Source organism: Peromyscus leucopus, chromosome 2 (assembly GCF_004664715.2).
Source record: "Peromyscus leucopus breed LL Stock chromosome 2, UCI_PerLeu_2.1, whole genome shotgun sequence".
Classification (NCBI taxonomy): domain Eukaryota; kingdom Metazoa; phylum Chordata; class Mammalia; order Rodentia; family Cricetidae; genus Peromyscus; species Peromyscus leucopus.
The window spans coordinates 144,657,467-144,676,536 of NC_051064.1; the positions used below are offsets into that span (position 1 = coordinate 144,657,467).

General features: G+C 43.4%; 1 protein-coding gene across 1 annotated transcript; it reads right to left on the reverse strand.

Annotated features, from left to right (window-relative positions):
- Positions 1-807: 807 nt before the first annotated feature.
- C2H1orf158 (chromosome 2 C1orf158 homolog) lies at positions 808-19,033 on the reverse strand. Its single transcript, XM_028861062.2, has 4 exons — positions 18,751-19,033; positions 6,831-6,944; positions 2,229-2,406; positions 808-1,253 (listed from the first exon to the last, which is right to left on the reverse strand). Exons 1-4 carry the CDS (start codon positions 18,859-18,861, stop codon positions 1,072-1,074), a joined length of 585 nt encoding a protein of 194 aa, XP_028716895.1. The 5' UTR covers positions 18,862-19,033; the 3' UTR covers positions 808-1,071.
- Between the last annotated feature and the right edge of the window lie 37 nt (positions 19,034-19,070).

Below are 19,070 nucleotides of genomic sequence, written 5' to 3' on the forward strand. Positions count from 1 at the left end.
ATTTAAAGGCGTGTGATACCATGCTTGGCTCTGTTCCCAGTGTGGCCTTGAACTCACAGAGATCAGATGAATCTCTGCCTCCCGAATGCTAGGATTAAAGGCGTGTGCTGCCATTGCCTGACTTCTATGTTTAATATAGTGTCTGGCTTTTTCCTCTGATCCTCAAATAAGCTTTATTGGGGTGCACAAATAAAACATCACTACATATGGGAAATCAAACTTAGGGACTTGTGACTGGGACAGATGAGGTGGTTCAGTGGGTATGGGCACTTGCTGATTAAGCTTGACAATCTGAGTTCAAGTCCCAGGACCTATGTGGTAGAAGGAAAGAACCAACTCCCAAAAGTTGTCCTCTGATCTCCACATGCAGGCATGCACAAACATGAATAGGTAAAATTTTAAAGAGCAATGCAGTGGTGAATATTGGTTGTCAACTTGGCAAGCTCTAGACTCACCTAAGAGACAAGCCTTGGTCATGCCTGTGGGCGATGAGCTAAATTGAGTTCACTGTAGGTGGCGCCATTCCATGGACTGGGATTCTGAGACAAAAAGAGGTGAGCTATTGAACCCACCTGATTCTTGACTCCTGATTCTGGATGCAAGGGGACCAGCTTCCTCCAGCTTCTGTCACCTTGTCTTCCAAAGCACATGGGCTGGCTGTAGCCCTGGAACTGTGAGCCGGAACAGACCTTCCTCCCTTAAGGTATTGTCTGTCAGATGTTTGGTCACAGTGACCAGAAACAGTCAATGAGGTCAAGACTTTTGTTTTTCTCCTACAGTGTCTGTTTGGCCTCTGTACACACTTGGTTTTTGCAGTTTTGTAAAGGAGCTTTAATTATGGGGTGGAAACAAAAACAATTTATGAGTTTAGAGAGAAGGTACCACAAAATACAGATCATGATTCCAAGACACACACACACACACACACACACACACACACACACACACACACAGCAACGGTCCATAATTAATCCTTGGGCTACATCTGCCGATGCTTGCTGTCTGACAAGTCCAGTGAGGCCGTGGGTCTCCTGCTGGCTCTGGCCGGACTGCAAATGGAGTGGTTAGTTCTCAGAAGTGTGGGGTGGGGTGCAGTCGAGGGGGAGGGACCGGGATGGCATGCTCCCTCCTGGACATCGCACACGCCGGCAGCCTGGGGTAGGATGTAGTATAAATGCTTTCCCTCGGGCTGGTCTTGGACACAAGCCACTTCTGTTTCAGCTGCTCCAACAGTCCATAGTTTGTGGGGGGCGCTGCAAGAGAAAGCAGGTCTGGGTGAGGGTGACACAGGCCTTCCAGGACTCTTATACACAATGGCTATGAGAACGCGCATGGCACTCACATCACCCATCGGCAGGACAGCCATCTGGTTCTGGAATGGCCCAGAGTTGCCTACCATACCACTGCTGTGCTAATGGAGACAGCACCTCTAGGAGCTGCTGGGACGAGATGCAAGGGCCAGCAGACAGGAGACACAATTGTCTCACACTCCCGCCACGTTTTCCAGGCCGTTATATACAGAACCAAGGCTGACAGGGTGAGCGGGGGCTGGAGACACATGAAAAGTCCTCACAATCCTCAAAGCAGGGCAGCGGTGGGCCACGCCTTTAATCCCAGTGCTTGGGAGGCAGAGGCAGGTGGATCTCTGTGAGTTTGAGGCCAGTCTGGTCTGAAGAGCTAGTTCCAGGACAGGCAGGGCAAGACAAAGAAACCCTGTCTCAAAACACGAATAAATAAAAGAAGTTCTCAAATACTCTGCCCCTTACCTGGTTTTTGTTTTTGTTTGTTGTTTTTGGGTTGTTGTTTTATAGTACACACCCCTATCTGAATCTTTACTCAGTCTTCTTTATTAATAAGTCTGTCTCCTTCTTGGATTATCAATTCCCTGAGGACAGAAGCATTCTGTGCTTGTCAGCCACTATGTCCCCCAGGAACCCCAAGGAACATTCACTCACTGTGCCTAGAGGGAATGCCTGGCATGGGAGTAGAGAGTGTGTTGCTTTCAGCCATGTCTGGTCCTCGTTAGAGGTGAGGCCTTCATTACAGGATTATCCCTGATGTCAAGGGGAGAAGGCAGGTGTAGTCCTGAGCAACAAGCAGGGTTCATTTTCCTGTGACCTCACCCCACTGCTCCTGTAGGTCTTTGTAATGTGAGCACACCTCAGCCCTGTGCCTTTGTGGTCCCCCTTATAGACCAACACAGGGAAAATCTCCAATTATAAAAGTACCGAGAAGGGGAAAGTCAGACTTCTCTGGCAGCCACAGCAATTTCTGTCCGTTCCAGGTACGCAGGGCAGGCACCCCGGGGTTATAATTGTGTCGATTGTAGTGGTCATCATAGGTGCTGATCAGGTACCGATGAGAGGGCTCCTGGTGGTGGGTGATGAGGTGCTTGTATGGGAGACCCTGGAAGGACAAACAGTGGTCACATTACCCATCGGAGCAAGGAGTCCCTTCCAGCCCAGGATGCTGGCAGTAATCACCTCTCACGGAGCTGAGATGCCAGTGAAGAAGAGGAAGCCCCCACTGGTCACCAGAGACCCCCCAAGGGCCACAGAGCTGTCTGTCCCACTGGGACACATTGCTCTTTCAGTTATATACTCCAGCTAGCCACTTTCAGGTCTCTGGCCAAGTCCATTCGTCCCCAGGGTGAGCTACCATGGTAAATTAAAATTAAAGTCAAGATGTTCAACTGAATGGAAGCTGCCAGCGCCGCTCAGGGTGCAGCTTTGGGATCTGACATTGCACTCTTTGGTTAGGTCTTGCCTTGCTTCCCCAAACTGCCCATTTCCAAGGTAAGGGACATTTGGGCTTCATATTTCCTTCAGTTACGGTGGGGAGAGCTAGAGAAGTCTCTGTAAATCACCTTCCCCCAGGAAGGATTTATGGCCCCCTCAGCTGCAAAGCAAGGAGCTGTTTCTTTGATGAGGAGTTATTTACCAGGAAGGAGAAAGCTGTGTTTTTCTGTCTGGGATGCCTGTCTGAAATCGGGGTTTTCCTAAGGAAGAAGGGAATTCTAGAGAGCCGGACTAATTGAAAGGAGGTCGGTTCATCATGGACCGTAGACACCCTGCACCCCAGGCTTCTAAGAGTCGCTCCATAAATAAGTCAGAGCACAATGCCATAGAGACACGAAGGATTTGGGCTGGAATGCAATGCACAGTTCCCAAGATCGGCACCACCAGGGGCCAGGAGTCCCTTTCTAAACCAGCTAGTAAGCTGGTGCTTTTCCCTGGGCGGCAGACCTGCAGGAGAGGGCCCAACGGGGGTTTTATTGGCATTTCTTTGGGTTCTGCATATCTCAAAAAATGATACCGTGGTAAAGCACAGACTTAGAACTTCCCTGAGCTTTCATGAGGAAGGGGAATGCAATACCACATATGGCCACACGAGGGAGCAGAGCCCCAGCAAGGGACAGCTGTTACTTGAGACAGGGATGGGGTTTGGTGAATGAAGCCTTAGGAACAGAAAGAATCTTGAGGAAGAGATTTCTGTTTGTTTCAGTGTGTGTGGTGGTGGTGATGGTGGTGGTGGTGGTGGTGGTGGTGGTGTGTCAGGAAAACTTTTTTTTTTTTGAGACAGGGTTTCTCTGTGTAGTTTTGGGTCCTGTCCTGGATCTCGCTCTCTAGACCAGGCTAGCCTCGAACTCACAGAGATCCGCCTGGCTCTGCCTCCAGAGTGCTGGGATTAAAGGCATGCGCCACCACCGCCTGGCTTGTCAGGGAAACTTTTTTTTTTTTTTGGTTTTTTGAGACAGGGTTTCTCTGTGTAGCTTTGAGCCTTTCCTGGAACTCACTTGGTAGCCCAGGCTGGCCTCGAACTCACAGAGATCCGCCTGGCTCTGCCTCCCAAGTGCTGGGATTAAAGGCGTGCGCCACCACCGCCCGGCTGATACAGGGAAACTTTTAAGGGCAGATTTATTCTATTTTTATTTATATGTATATGTGTGTTGAGGGTTGGGAGGAGGATGCCCATGCTGGCCAGAAGAAGAAGTCAATATTTCTCACCCGCAGCTGGAGTGACAGAGGGCCGTGTGTCGACAGACATGGGTGCTAGGAATTAAACTCAAGTCCTCTGTAAGAGCAGCAAGGGCTCTTCACTACTGAGCCATCTCTCGGCCCCTGGAACTAATTAATTTTAACCATATTGAACCATGAATTGGGGTCAGGGTTTGCAATGAGTCCAAAGGTCTCTTTAAAAGATTGCCTAGTGCTCTGTACTTATCATAGCCAAAGGCCAAGAAGCTGTGGGGTAATGACCTCTTATGGAAGAGCAGGGATAACAGGATGTGGTTGGGAACTAGGAGCCTCAGGCTGTGGGTTTTTATTCTGACTTCCTTCAGTTAAAGCACCTTTGTGTCTTCCGTGTGGAAAGCTGTGGTGAAGTTCAAGAATCCAAGAGCGTGCCCTGGAGATGCTGCATGGTCCCGGGACAGACACCAACACAGCTAGGAATGGCAGTGTGGACTAGAGATGCGTGCATGGTCTGGGGATGTCAGTGTCCTTGTGTCTCAGGGATGTCAACAGAGAGTCTGACACCACTTATTATGATGTGACTTTCCCCAAGGCAGAAGACAGTCGTCTCTGGCAGTGTCAAGGCAAAACCCAGCTCTCATCTCAAAGGAAATAAAAGATAGTTTATTCTTTTTTTTTTTTAAGATTTATTTATTTATTTATTATGTATACAGTGCTCTGCCTGCACACATCCCTGCAGGCCAGAAGAGGGCGCCAGATCTCATTACAGATGGTTGTGAGCCACCATGTGGTTGCTGGGAATTGAACTCAGGACCTTTGGAAGAGCAGCCAGTGCTCTTAGCTATCTCCAGCCCCAAGATAGTTTATTCTTGAACCAAATATGAGTGATCAGGGCTTGGGAGCACAAATTCAGGTCACCAAGAATAATAGTAGGTTGTATATAGAAACAATTTCATGATTTTTAAAAAAGAATCCATATTATTAATCTTTTCTTGCATTTATGTGAAAAAGCCTAACGTTTGTGTACAGGCACGCATGCACGCAAGTGTGTGTGTGTGTGTGTGTGTGTGTGTGTGTGTGTGTGTGTGTGTGTGTGTGTGTGTAAGCGTCTATGGAGATCTGAGGACAATCTGCAGAAATTGGTTTTCTCCTTCCAGCAAAGGGAATTCCAGACACCAAATTCAGGTTGTCAGACTTGATGACATGAGCCTCTTGCTTACTGTACTCTCTCGCCAGCTGGCCCTCATGAAGGTTTTGTTTTGTTTTGTCGTTGGGGTTTGTTTGTTTTTATTTTTTGAGACCAGATCTCACTGTGTAGCCCCGGCTGGTCTGGAACTTCCTATGTAGACAATGCTGCCCTAAAATTCACAGAGCTCCAGCTGCCTCTTGTGTCCTGAGTGCTGCGATTAAAGGTATATACCACCACACCTAGAATCTTGTGAAGTTTTCTTATAGGTACAAAATAAAGTCATAAAGCATTTTCCAAATGCATTAGTAGGAGCATCAGGTAGGTGTGTTATAGCAAAGGGAAGAAGTCTCTGCCCAAGTCCCGGATGCTGTCTGATGACATGCTCAGCTTGGGTAGGTGGAAGTTAAGTTAATACATTTCGAAAATTTTTACCAGATAGCAACAAGGATGTTAGGTCAAACACAAGGGCAATGAATAGCTACTAAGAGGACTAAAGATAGCCTCGAATAATTTGGCTCTTGATCTGCAACATTCCAACCCATTATAATTAGGAAGTTCTGACCAGTCAGCCAGGCTGGTAGAATCTTTAATGTAGGTGTGGCCTCCCCCTGACCCCCAGGAACTTCAGTTTATACTGAAATAAGAATTTTAGTCTGTGACGGAATAAAATCCTTTGATTCAGGCCTCAAGGCTGGAGGATGGCTCAGCCAGCAGAGCTGCTTGCTGCCAAGTTGAGGACTTGAGGGCGATCCATTTTCAACAAACCGTCCTCTGACTCCACACATGCACAGATGGCTCCCACAGGAAATGGACAAATTAGTGTTCTATGAAAACTTAAAAGAAGCCTGATAGTGCTGGTATCAGTGGTGGCACACACCTTTAATCCCAGCACCCGGGAGGCAGAGGCAGGCAGACCTCTGAGTTAAGACCAGCCTGGTCTACAGAATGAGTTCCAGGACAAGAAACCATGTCTTGAAAAGCAAACAAACAAAAACAAATCATAACAAAACAAAAAACAACAACAAAAAACACCCCAAAGTTTAAAAGAAAGGGTTGGGGATTTAGCTCAGTGGTAGAGGGCTTGCCTAGCAAGTGCAAGGTTCTGGGTTAGGTCCTCAGCTCTGAAATAAATAAATAAATAAATAAATAAATAAATAAATAAATAAATAAATAAATAAATAAATAATAAAATAAAAAAAATAAAAGAAAAAGACACATTCATTGTCTCTGATTTATAGAAAAGCCATCTGCTTGTTCCCTTTCCATCAAAGCCACACAAAGGATTCGTTTCCTGCCTTTGGATTCTGAGCAGCTGGTCTCTTGGGGGCCCTTCCCACACTAAAATGCTCTGATTCTCACAAATCACACCTCACTCCTTCCTGCCACTGGCCTGAGTTTAAAGAGATGTTGGGGCACATAGGATGAGATGATGACAGGCTGGCAAAACAAAACACTCAGGACGCTCACTTGGGATTCTCAGAGTGTGGTGGCACAGAGCACAGCTGTGCCCTATGGATGATGGTGACAAGCTTGCTATCCCCACTGCAAGCCTGGAGGGAGCCATCCAGAGGAACTTGTGTAGGAGGTGGTCCTACCCTGCTGTACCTGGAGGTGCTAGGATCGCAGAGCCTCTGGCACAATCCCAGCGGATAATAAATGTCACTTACCTCCACTCTCCTTTTCCCGTACCACCTGGATATATGGTCTGGTCTGTGGCCTGGGAAGGGGACATATTCCTTCCTGTAAATGCACTGCGGGGTGCGGTCAGTGGCTTTGGTGAACTGGAAAAGAACGCATAGGAGTGAGACTGTCTGAGAGGCTGCCTCTCTTCCCCCTGCTGTGTTCCCCAGCCACCACACCAGAACAGACTGAATAAGAGCCCAGGACACCCAAAAACACAGCAAGGACATGAGCTAAGGGGCTCAGAGCCTGCTCCAGACTTCCTTGGTGACTTTCTTCTGTCCTTTCTTTTTTTTTTCAAAATTTATTTTTATATTTTTGGTTGTGAGCCTAGCCTTTAACGGCTGAGCCATCTCTCCAGCCCTCAAAATTTATTTTGATTTTAAGCGCATTAGTGTTTTGCCTGTATGTATGTCTGTATGAGGATGTCGGGTCCCCTGGAACTGGAGCTATGGACGGTTGTGAGCTGCCATGTGGAAGCTGGGAATTAAGCCCATGCTCTCAACTACTAAGCCATCTCTCCAGCCCACTTTTGTCCTCTCTTGCTCTCAGAATTCCTCTAAGCCAGAGGTTCTCAAGCCTTCCTGATGCTTCGACTTTTAATACAGTTCCTCATGTTGTGGTGACCCCCGAGCATAAAATTATTTTCATTGCTACTTCATAACTATTATTTTCTACTGTTATGAGTCATAATGTAAACCTCTGATATGCAGGGTGTCTGATATGTGACCCCTGTGAAAGGGTCATTTGACACCCAGGTTGAGAATCAATGCTCTAGACTGTAAGTCTTTTGCTTCTCCTTTCTCTTTTGAGTTTTCCATTCACAATCTTCTTTTATTTTCTTTTTTCTTTTTTTCCTTTGGTTTTTCAAGACATGGTTTCTCTGTGCAGCCCTAACTGTCCTGGAACTCATTCTGTAGACCAGGCTGGCCTCGAACTCACAGAGATCCACCTGCCTCTGCCTTCCAAGTGCTGGGATTAAAGGGGTGCACCACCATCCTTATTTTTCGTGATGTTGTGTTTTCTGATTGCTTTCTTAAGTATATACTAGTTTGACTGTTTTGTTTGTGTGCTTGTTTTCTGTCTAGACACAGTTTCAAAATATAGCCAAGTCTGGCCTTGAAGTCATGGTCTTCCCTCCTCATTCTCTCCCCATGTGCCAGGGTTACAGGAATGCAGAGGTCCAGGAATTTTAGTCCATTTTATTTTATTTTGTATTTTGAGATAGGGGTTCTCTATGTAGTCCTGGTTGTCCATAGGAGCTTGCTAAGTCAATCAGGCTGGGATCAAACCCACAGAGATCTCCTGCCTCTGCCTCCTGAGTGCTGGGATTAAAGTTGTGCATCACCTCTGCCCAGCTCCGTTTTAGTCATTTTTAAGTGTACAGTGCAATGACATTAAGCACATTCCCATTGTTGCTCAGCCACCCCCAGTATCTAGAAGGTCTACATCCCAAACACCAGGCTCCCTTGGCCATGCTGCTTCCAGTTTCTATGAATGGACATACCCGAGGCACCCGGAAGAAGTGGTCCCACAATGTTTGTCCTATTACAGCTGACTCCTTTCACTCATGTCTTCAACATTCATTCATGTGGGAGGATGTCCAGAATTTCCTTCCTCATAGAGACTGTGTGACCTAGCATATCTTGTTTATCCATCCATCGACGGGTGAGTATTGTCACCTGCATTGTGCCTCCTCTTGGACTAAATGTGAATAACGTTGCTCAGAAATATCTTTCTGAACCTGAGTTTTCATTCTTTTCAGGTTACATTCAGAAGAACTGGTAGGTCATATGGTTGTGTTGTGTCCAATTCTTTCTATTCCTCCCCTTTTGCTTTTAGGAAATTAATTTTTTAAAAATTTTATTCTCATTATTTTAATTTTTTTATACATATGGGTGTTTTGCCTGCCTGTATGTGTGTGTGCAGTGCCCCTCAGAGTCCAGAAGAGGGCACCAGATTCCCCTGGAACTGGAATTTCAGGTGGTTGTGACCTGACGTGTGTGCTGGGAACTGAACCTGTGTTTTCTGGAAGGGCAACCAGTGGTCTCAACCACTGAGTCATCTTTCCAGCCCCTTTGTTGTAGAATATTCCTTTACACTGTGTGAAGATGTGTCACCATGATTAGTGTAATAAAAAGTTAAACAGCCTATAGCGAGGCTGGAGGTATAGGTGAGATTTCTGGACAGAGAGAGCTCTGGGAAGAAGAAAAGCAAAGTGGCCAGGCAGACACAGAGGAAGCAAGACATACAGGAGAAGGGGTAAAAGTAAGTCACATGGCAACATGTAGATGAATAAAAATAGGTTAATTTAAGTTATAATAGCTAGTGGGACAAGCTTAAGCTAAAGGCTGAGCTTTTATAATTAATAATAATGTGTGTGTGTGTGTGTGTGTGTGAGAGAGAGAGAGAGAGAGAGAGAGAGAGAGAGAGAGAGAGAGAGAGAGAGAGAGAGAGAGAGAGAGAGAGTTGGCCGCCCAAAGAAAAATGTGTCTACATATGACTTCCAATGTGGGGCCTCGAATATCCAAACATAGGGCCTGAGAAAGCTAGGGAAAGTTCTGGACAAGAGCCTGATGTGGATTCCTAGTTCCTGTAAGGCGCCCTTACAGGTTTTTTTTTTTTAATGTTTGATAAAGTTTCCCAGTGAGTTCATCCGTCTTGGTTTTTTCTTCTAGTTTTGTTTTTTTTTCCAACAAATCCAATTTTCTGATAATTATGTATCGATTTGGCATTTCTGTTTATTTAGAATTCAGTCTGATAGAGTGTATGTTTCTGGGAATTTTTTTATTTCATACAGATTATGCAGTTTTCTGGAGGCTGGAGAGACGGCTCAGTGCCTAAGAGCATTTGTTACATTGGCAGAAGAAAGGAGCCCCCAGCACCCAATCTCCTGTGGCTCCAGTTCCAAGGCATTCCCTCTTCTGGTCTCCACAGCACTGCATGCATGTAGCATATGCTTACATATGCAGAAATAAAAACCAAACAAGTCTTGGAAAATAATGTTTAGTGTACAGTTGTTTGTACAATTCTCTGAATCTTTTATTTTGTGGAAATTGATAATGATTCCCCACTTATATTTCATTATTTGAAGTTTTTTTTCCTTTGCATATCTAACAGATTGTGAGTTTTGTCCAACTTTTCTTTTTTCAAATATTTATTAGTACTTGTGAGTATGCACAGTGTGTGTGGAGTGTATGGTGTTTATAGTGTGGTGCATGTATGTGTGTGAAATGTATGATGTGTGTGGAGGGTATATGATGTGTGTAATATATATGGAGTATTTACATAGTATGTGTGTGCAGTGTATATGGTATGTATAGTGTGTGGAGTTTTTATGGTTTGTGTAGTGTGTATGGTTTGTGTAGGCTGTGTGTGTGTTTTGTATAGTGTATGGTGTAAATGGTGTGTGTGATGTGTGTTGCATATGGTGTGCATAGTGTATGTGTTGTATATGGTGTGTGTGTTGCATATGGTGTGTATGTGTGTTGCATATGGTGTGTGTGTTGTATATGGTGTGTGTTTTGTATATGGTGTATGTGTATGTGTGTTGTATATGGTGTGTGTGTTGTATATGGTGTGTGTGTTGTATATGGTGTGTGTGTGTGTTGTATATGGTGTGTGTGTGTTTTGTATATGGTGTGTGTGTGTTGTATATGGTGTGTGTGTATGTGTTGCATATGGTGTGTGTGTGTGGTATATGGTGTGTGTGTGTGTGTGTGTGTGTGTGTCGTATATGGTGTGTGTGTGTTGTATATGGTGTGTGTGTTGCACATGGTGTGTATGTGTTGTATATGGTGTGTGTGTGGTGTGTGACATGTGTTGTCCCATGTTTGCATACTGTGCATGTGGTGACCAGAGGACATTTGGTGTCGTTCTTTGCCTTCCCCCTGTTTGAAGAGGGTCTCTTGTTGCTGGCCACTGAACTGCACAGGCTGGTCTGGCCTGCAAGCTTCAGAGGATGCTTGTCTCTTTCCCTCCTTTTGCTGCAGGTGCTGGGATCACACATTTGCCAGCACAGCCAGCTTCGACATGGATTCCTGGGATCTGAACTCAGGTCTTTAGTCTTACATGATGTGCTAGTTAGATTTTTGTCAGCTGGGCACTGAGCTAGAATCATCTGGGAAGAGGAAATTTAATTGAGGAAATGCCTCCATCAGATTGGCCTGTAGACCAGTCTACGGGAACGTTTTCTTGATTAATTATGGTTGTGGGAGGACGTGTTACTGCGGGCAATGCCAGCCTTGGGAAGGTGGTCCTGGGTTATGAAAGAAAGCAGGCTGAGCAAGCCATGGGGAGCAAGCCAGTGAGCAGCACTCCTCCCTGTGTTCCTGCTTGGGTTCCTGCCCTGCCTTGTCTGTGGTTGGGGCATGCCAATCAAATAACCTTTTCTCCCTAAGCTGTTTTTGGTCATGATATTTGTCACAACAACAGGAAGCAAGCTATAACACAAGGCAAGCAAACATTTTCCCTTGATGAGCTATCTCTCCAACCCCTTGTCAATATTTACAATTAGCCAAGTCTTGTCTTCATGGTTTTCCTGTCCCATCCTTTAAGAAATAAAAAGGGCCACAATATGTAGCTCAGGCTGGTCTCAGACTCACTATATTACAGTATATCCTTGTTTTGTCAGGTGGAATGACACATTAATACATTAGGTCTAGACCATCTCTGGTGTTGTCTAAGCCCTTTGTTTCCACATTGACCTTCCGTCTGATTGTTATACCCAATATTAAATGTGCAACATTGAGACACTCCCCTCCATCCCCCCCCCCGGTTTTTTTGAGACAGGGTTTCTCTGTACAGTCCTGGCTGTGGTGGAACTTGATGTGTAGACGAGGGTAGCCTTGAACTCTGAGATCTGCCTACCTCTGCATCCCAAGTGCTGGAATTAAATTCATGCACCACCACCACTCATCTTGATATACTTTTAAAAAGGGGATTGTATTTATTTTTATTTTATGTGTATGAGTGTTTTGCCTACATGTGTGTATGTGTACTGTGTATGTGTCTGGGGCCTGTGAAGGCTAGAAGTGGGCATCAGATTACAGATGGTTGTGAGCCACTCTGTAGGTGCTGGGAACTGAACCCAGATCCTCTACAAAAGCAGCCAGTGCTCTTAACTGCAGAACTGTCTGCCCAACCCTTGTTTTAATCACTTAGTGAAGATTTATTCCAAGGCCTTCCACAGATTTAGACTAAACAAAATGATATTGTAATTTCTTATCATATTCAAACACTTAATACAAAGTTTCTGAAACCTAGACATTCAAGGCCTGAACAACACACCATATAACTTCCCACAACAATGATATTCAACAAAGTGTAAGCTGACTTTATTAGTGAACTGTCACACACTTAACAAGAATGTAATCAGCAGCAAGAGCCTCAGACTGAACAGACACAGTCTCTTTTGTTTTCCATGTTTGTTTTCACTCTTCCTCTCAAAGCTGTGGGAAAACTGAACCTAATTCAAGTAGGGAATTTCTAACATTTAAAATTACAGGGCAGCCAGGATGGTTCAGCCAGCGAAGGTGCTTTCTATAGCAAGTCTTTCTCTGTGGCTGCCAGCTCCCAAATAACCACACAGAGACTTCTTATTAATTATGAAAGCTCAGCTGATAGCTTAGGCTTGTTTCTAACTAGCTCTTGTAACTTAAATTAACCCATTCCTATTAATTTACTTGCTGCCACATGGCTCATGGCTTGTGACCTCATCTTCTACCTGTTGTACTTCCTCCATGTCTGACTGGCGACTCCCCCCATCTCCGCCCTTCTTCCCAGCATTCTCTCTGCCCCAAAACTCCTGCCTAGATATTGGCAGTTTAACTTTTTATTAAACCAATTCAAGTGACCCTTCTTCACAGTGTACAAAAAGATTATTCCACATTTCCCCCTTTTCGTCTAAAGAAAAAGGTATTGTTTTAACATAATAAAACTAGAAACAATAGGGACAATTATCAGGTAAGAATTACATTTACAATATCTGGTCCATTTGTATTTGGCATATTTAGAGAAAATACTCCATTATTTATTTTATCTTGATGAGTGCAAAGCTCTATACCTATCATAGCTAAGGAAAACTATAACTGTGACTATCTAGTCTTCAACTCCATCAAAGACCCCAGAAGGATATAATATTACTTTAGTAAACAGGAAGTGCAGAGCAAAGCAACTTCCAAAACTAAAAGAAATAACAAATAATTGGCTACCTGGACAGTAACCCAAGGTTCCTATGTAACATGGAGGCATCTATCTTCGGCCTAGAGGCCTAGAATATCTGATAGACTTTTCTGTGAATTTTAGAAGGATTGTCCTACCCTGTCTTGACTAAATTGGCAGTCTGCTTTTCTTTGTGTCCTGCTGGTCCAATTTGGACAGCATACTGTCAGCAGTCAAGACAACAGCAGTTTCTTGCCCAAATGGCTAGTTTTGCCACATTGAAAGCAAACTTCATAAAAAGTTTCTTCAAGGCCTATTGGCTTTCCATGAACTCTGATGACCAGAGTTGGATAACTGGAGCCTACATGGTGGAAAAAGAGAACTGAGTTCCACAAGTTCTCCTCCCATAGTGTCTCAGGGCAAGGGCATCGACCCCAATGTAAATAAATGAATAAATGTAACTTTTGCTTGTTTGTTTGATTGATTGAGACAGGGTTTCTCTGTGTAGCCCTGGCTGTTCTGGAACTCACTCTGTAGACTACACTGGCTTCAAACTCAGAGATCCACTGCCTCTGCCTTCAAAGTGCTGGGATTAAAGACATGCACCACCATGCCCAGCTAAGATTTTAAATTATATTTTTGGAGCTCTAGAAATATAGATCAATGGCAGTGTGCTTGCCTAGCATTCACAAAGCCCTGTGTTCCATTTCCAGCATCAAAGTAAAGCTATCTTTAAAATTTACCTTTTACACATTTCAAGATCTACCTTCCCACCTGCCTCCCTATCAGCAATTGCATTGCTAAAGTAAACAATGATATAGGGATCTATCTGATGGGCATATACAGTCTGTAAGCAAGTTTCCCAATTAATCACAATATCAGTGTTCTGCCAATGTAAACAAAAAACCCAAGAAGCCAAAACCTACAGTTTGTAAGAAGACACATGCACAGTATAAGGATTGTTAAACTATAAACTTCTACCTGTCTCCAGCTACAAGTATTCTTCAGACTCTTACTACATATTATTTGTTTAGCTATGCAGATGGAGCTACAAAAGCTGAGATTTGCTGAAGCAAATGAAAGCAATATTTTAAAAGGTTTATTTCATGATTTAATTGGTTATTAAGTATATTTGTTAAGATGAAACAAAAGTGTGTTTTAAAAATTTATCACGTTTTATTTATTTAAATGCATGGGGGACTAGGCAGAGGGAAGGCAACATGCCATGACACACATGTGGAGCTCACAGGACAATTTGTAGGAGTCATTTCTCTCCTTCCACCCATGTGGGTTCCAGGGATCGAACTCAGGTCACCAGGATTGGTGACAGGCTCCTTTACACACAGAACCATTTTACAAGGGCTGTTTTATTTTATTGCTGTCACAAATTCCACCATTTTGAGTTATGTGCTTATTTGCATAAATCTACAGTTTTTATATATTTTTCTAAATTGTGTAGAAAGTCATAGGTATTTACAAATTTTAAGTTACACAATACTGGTTTTCATCTTTATGTATTTTCACTTAAGTGAGCTAACATTCCTTCATTTCAGCTTGACTGATTACCTCAAAGATGGATCTCTGGATCTCCAGAGCTCTGGGCAGATAAATATTCTAGGCTTTCGCTTGTCTGGAAATGTCTTCATTACTTTCTCATTTTTGAAGGAAAGTTTGTGGGCTATAGAATTCTCAATTGACAGTTCTTACTTTTTGTTATGCTTTGAATATATCACCCCACTGCTTCTAGGTTTTTGCTGAAAAACTCCACTGATAGACTGATAAGTTACTGTACTGTACTGGACAAGTCATTGTCTATGGTTTTTGTTTTCTTTATGTATCTTTCTATCTTTCTTTCTTCTACTGGACAAGTCAATGTTTGTGGGTTTTGTTTTCATTTATTTACCTTTCTTTCTCCTTCTCCTTCTCCTTCGTCTTCTATAGCTCTATTTAGTTCTTGAGTATGAGTGTTTTGACTGCATGTATGTCTGTGTACCACATGCTAGCCTAGTGCCCTTGGAGGTCAGAAAAGGGCATGAGATCCCCTGGAACTGGAGTTGCAGGTGGTGCTGGGAACTGAACCTGGACCCTCTGTAAGAGTAGCAAGTGCTCTGAGCCACCTCTCCTACCCATGCGTCTCATGTTTTTAAGAGTCCCTGTTGTCTTTGATTTCTAATAGTTGATTGCCATGGCTATCACCAATGTGTCTTTCTACATTTATTCTCCTTGGAATTTCTTGAACTTCTTGGATTCACAAAGCTATGTATTCCTTCAAGCAATATTTTCAGCCATTCTTTTTCCTTTCCTTTTTCCTTTGCTTTCATTTCTGTTCCTTTTTCCTTTCCTTTTTCCTTTCCTCTTTTTCCTTCCTTCTTTTCTTTCTTTCTTTCTTTCTTTCTTTCTTTCTTTCTTTCTTTCTTTCTTTCTTTCTTTCTTTCTTTCTTTCTTTCTTTCTCTTTCCTTCTTTCTTTTTGAGACAGGATCTTACTGTATAGACTAGGCTGGCCACACACTCACAGAGATGCACAGACTTACACAGATCTGCCTGCCTCTACCTCCCAAGTGCTGGAATTAAGGGTATATTAATACTCTTTGGTTTTGTTTTGTTTTTTGGTTTTTTTTTGTTTTTTTTTGTTTTGTTTTGTTTTTTGAAAGGTTGCTACTTTGTTTATTCTTTCGGCATGCTTTCCTTTTCCTTTGTATGTCTAATGATTTTTTTATTGCTGAAAAACAACTCTCCCACTCTTTGTTGACCAGATACATGCAAGGGGAGACCTTTTTATTTTTAATTAGCTGGTCTTTAGGGCCAGCCTTCAAGAAGGCTGAATCAATTCTCAAGCCTTTTCTTGGCATACATCCTGCCTGGGCTTTTCTGTAATTTATCATATTCACATACACACTTCCTATTAATTATCTTCATTTCCCTCTAAAATACTATCTCCCTTTTCTTTCTTTTCTTGATAGGGTCTCAATGCATAGCCTATCTTGGCCTTGAACTTACAACCCTGCCCGCCTTTTCAAGTATTGAGATTATAGATATGTGCCACCAAACCCTAGCTTTTTCTTTGGGTATTATATTGGATTCTTCTACTCATTCTCCTCTCTCCTCTCCTCCTCACCCCCAACAAAGTCTTACTATGTAACCTTGGCCTGGAGCTCCCTATATAGCCCAGGCTGGCCTCAACTCATAGAAATCTGTCTACTGCCTCCTGAGTGCTGAGATTAAGGCTATGTACCACCTTTGACCTTCTCTACCCATTATCTCTTGTTTGAGACATTTATAGTCCAGACTCCCTTGTAGCTTCTCCTACAGGCACCATAACTGATTGTTTATAGATTGGAGTCCCTTGCAGCTTTCTCCTATGAGAACCCTAACTGATTGTTCATCTGGTATTTTTTTCCCCTTGGTGCTTCTTTTCCTTACATCAGTCAAGCACAACTACAGTTAATGATGACTCATGCCATGTCTGGTGATGGTTAATGTTCTCCATGGAAACAATCTTTTCTAGTTATCCGAAGTGATGGAACACAGTCAAAAGAATGATGCATGGTGAACAATGCCTTGGAGAACTATGAGAGAGGCTCCAGGAAAAAAAAAAAAAAGTCAGAGGGCTTTTTACCTCAAGTGTATTTTGATCCCTGGAATGTTCTTGGACGTCATTTTATACCTCCTGAGGCAAACATTTACATTCAGTTTATAAGACATGTTTATTCTTGTTGGATGTCAGAACATAGCTATAGAACCCAATCTGGTGAAAGACTATGCTGAGTGCTGTCCTCAGTGTACCCTGAATCTGGATACGGCCTTCTGCCTTGATTTCATGCTTTCCCAAATACAATCTACAGTACATGCCAGACATTGTGTTTAAATTGGTCTGTCCTGAGAAAGGACTGCTCTGCTGATAATTAGTATGTGCTTACTGACATTTATTTACATGTTTTTCTGAACTCAAACAACTTTCCTTAGATCATTGCCTTCTTTGTTTCATTCATGTACAGAAGTACATGAGATTGAAGTAAAGTTGGCTGCAGCATTAGACTGTAGTCTGCCCTATTTTTAAGGTTCTCAAATCCCAGGTCTTATAGACAGGTCTGCTTAGGTCAACATAAAGTACCACCAACTTTCCCCATTCTCCCTATACCAAAGCTGGCAGCTCTGTCTTAACCACGGTTCCTTTCTCATTTTCCAAGACTATCTGAGGATGTCTAGGTATCCTTGAAAAGAAAAAAGAAAGAAAAAATGTATATACACATATACATATAGATACCATATCTATATATCTTTATATGTCATATACCTATACATCGTGTATCTACACACACACACATATATATAATTCTGGCTTTGTACTCAATTTGTTACCAAAAATGACCTTGAAATATAGATCTTTCTGCTACTATCTCCTGAGTTCTGAGAGCTCTGGACTGTGGGTGTGCAACACCTCACCTCCTAGTTTATGCACTTCTGGGAACTGAACCCTGGGTGGGCCTCATGTATGCTAAACAAGTACTATTCCAATTGAACTACTCAATCCCAGTCTCTGCAAAGCTCTAAGTGGCTCATTCTTGCTGGCCACAAAGGAGGAGGGTATTCAGTTTCAAGTGGCCCATCCAGGCGAAGCAACACTAAGCAACTGCTCTGTTTTGAAAGTAGACACTGAACACAGGCAGGGCCGGGCTGTGGAATACGTGCACTTAGCAGCAACATATCCATCGACGTCACTGCAGGACATGCCATGACTGCCTCAGTAGGTGCTATGGTCAGGGAAAGGCCAGGATGAGAAGAGTAGAAAGTCTTCAAATAAAAGTTCTAAGGATGTTGAGCTCAGGAGTGAAGAGTGCTTACTGCTCTTGCAGAGGTCCAAGTTTGGTTCCCATTGCCCACACTGGGCTGTTCACAACTACCCGTAGCTCCAGTCCCAGTGGATAAGACTCCCTCTTATGACTTCTGCAGGCATCTGCATACAAGTGCACACACACACACACACACACACACACACACACACACACAAATAAAATTTATTGTTTTTAAAGATCTATGCATTATTTTAATTGTATGTGTATGAGTGTTTGCTTGCATGTATGTAGGTGAACCATGTTCATACAGCACAAGGAAGCCAAAAGAGAACATTGGATCCCTCGGAGTTGTATGTGAAGTGCTATCCGGGGAGGGGCTGGGAACCAAACTCCAGGCCTCTACAAGAACAGTAAGTGCTCCTAACAGCTCAGCCATGTCTCTAGCCCAGTTAAAAACTTTAAAGAAGTACGAAGGTGGTAGCACAGGCCTTTAATCCAAGCACTTGGGAGGCAGAAGCAGGCAGATCTCTGTGAGTTGGAGGTCAGCTTAAACTAAATAGTGAGTTCTAGGACAGCCAGGAGTATGTGGAAAGACTATCTCAAAAACCAAAAAAACCAAAAACAAACAAACAAAAACAACAACAAAACAAACAATAATAAATGCAATTTAAAAGTGCAAAGAAACTGGGGAATATTCTGATACCATGAAACATTCCAGTTTTAACCGAGTTAGAGGTACAACTATATTAATACCCCTGCTATGGTGTCTTTTCTCTAATATATAAGGGAGGACCTTAATTATTGTGTAAAAGCATCTTTCCTTTGTAGAGCACAAAGACTGTACCTAGCACCATAATCTTAAGATTCGGCCGTGGGCTGTCTCACACTAGAGCACAGCCGTGACTTCACTCCTCTCTCTGAGCTGTTTTCCCACCGGCTCTCCTGTCTTACCTTCCTCCTCTCTTCCACCCAGTTTCCAACGAGCACTCTTGTTGAATACTGCTTTTCAATCTGCCAGCTCGGGGTAGAAAACGTCTGAGGAACCTTTGCAGTTGTAAACATGGTAAGGATCTGTCAGGCGTCCGGTTGACTTGGCAGGTTCAGGGGACAGAGAGGTATTGGGGGGTTGTTCGAGTGTTCATCTCCTTATCTGCCAACACTCTGTCCAGCTCAGGAAATTTAAAACCAAGCCTGGAGAGCTCACTTCCCTCCAGGCAGAGTGATGTGACTTGGATTCTCTTTTGTTGACTGTCTCCATGACGACAGACACG

Excerpts from the sequence above, each read along its gene's own strand:
- C2H1orf158 (XM_028861062.2), bottom strand. The coding sequence starts at position 18,861 with ATGTTTACAACTGCAAAGGTTCCTCAGACGTTTTCTACCCCGAGCTGG. Across the intron at positions 6,945-18,750 it reads GGGTGGAAGAGAGGAGGAAG|TTCACCAAAGCCACTGACCG; the intron begins GTAAGACAGGAG and ends GTTCTTTTCCAG. Across the intron at positions 2,407-6,830 it reads ACGGGAAAAGGAGAGTGGAG|GGTCTCCCATACAAGCACCT; the intron begins GTAAGTGACATT and ends TTGTCCTTCCAG.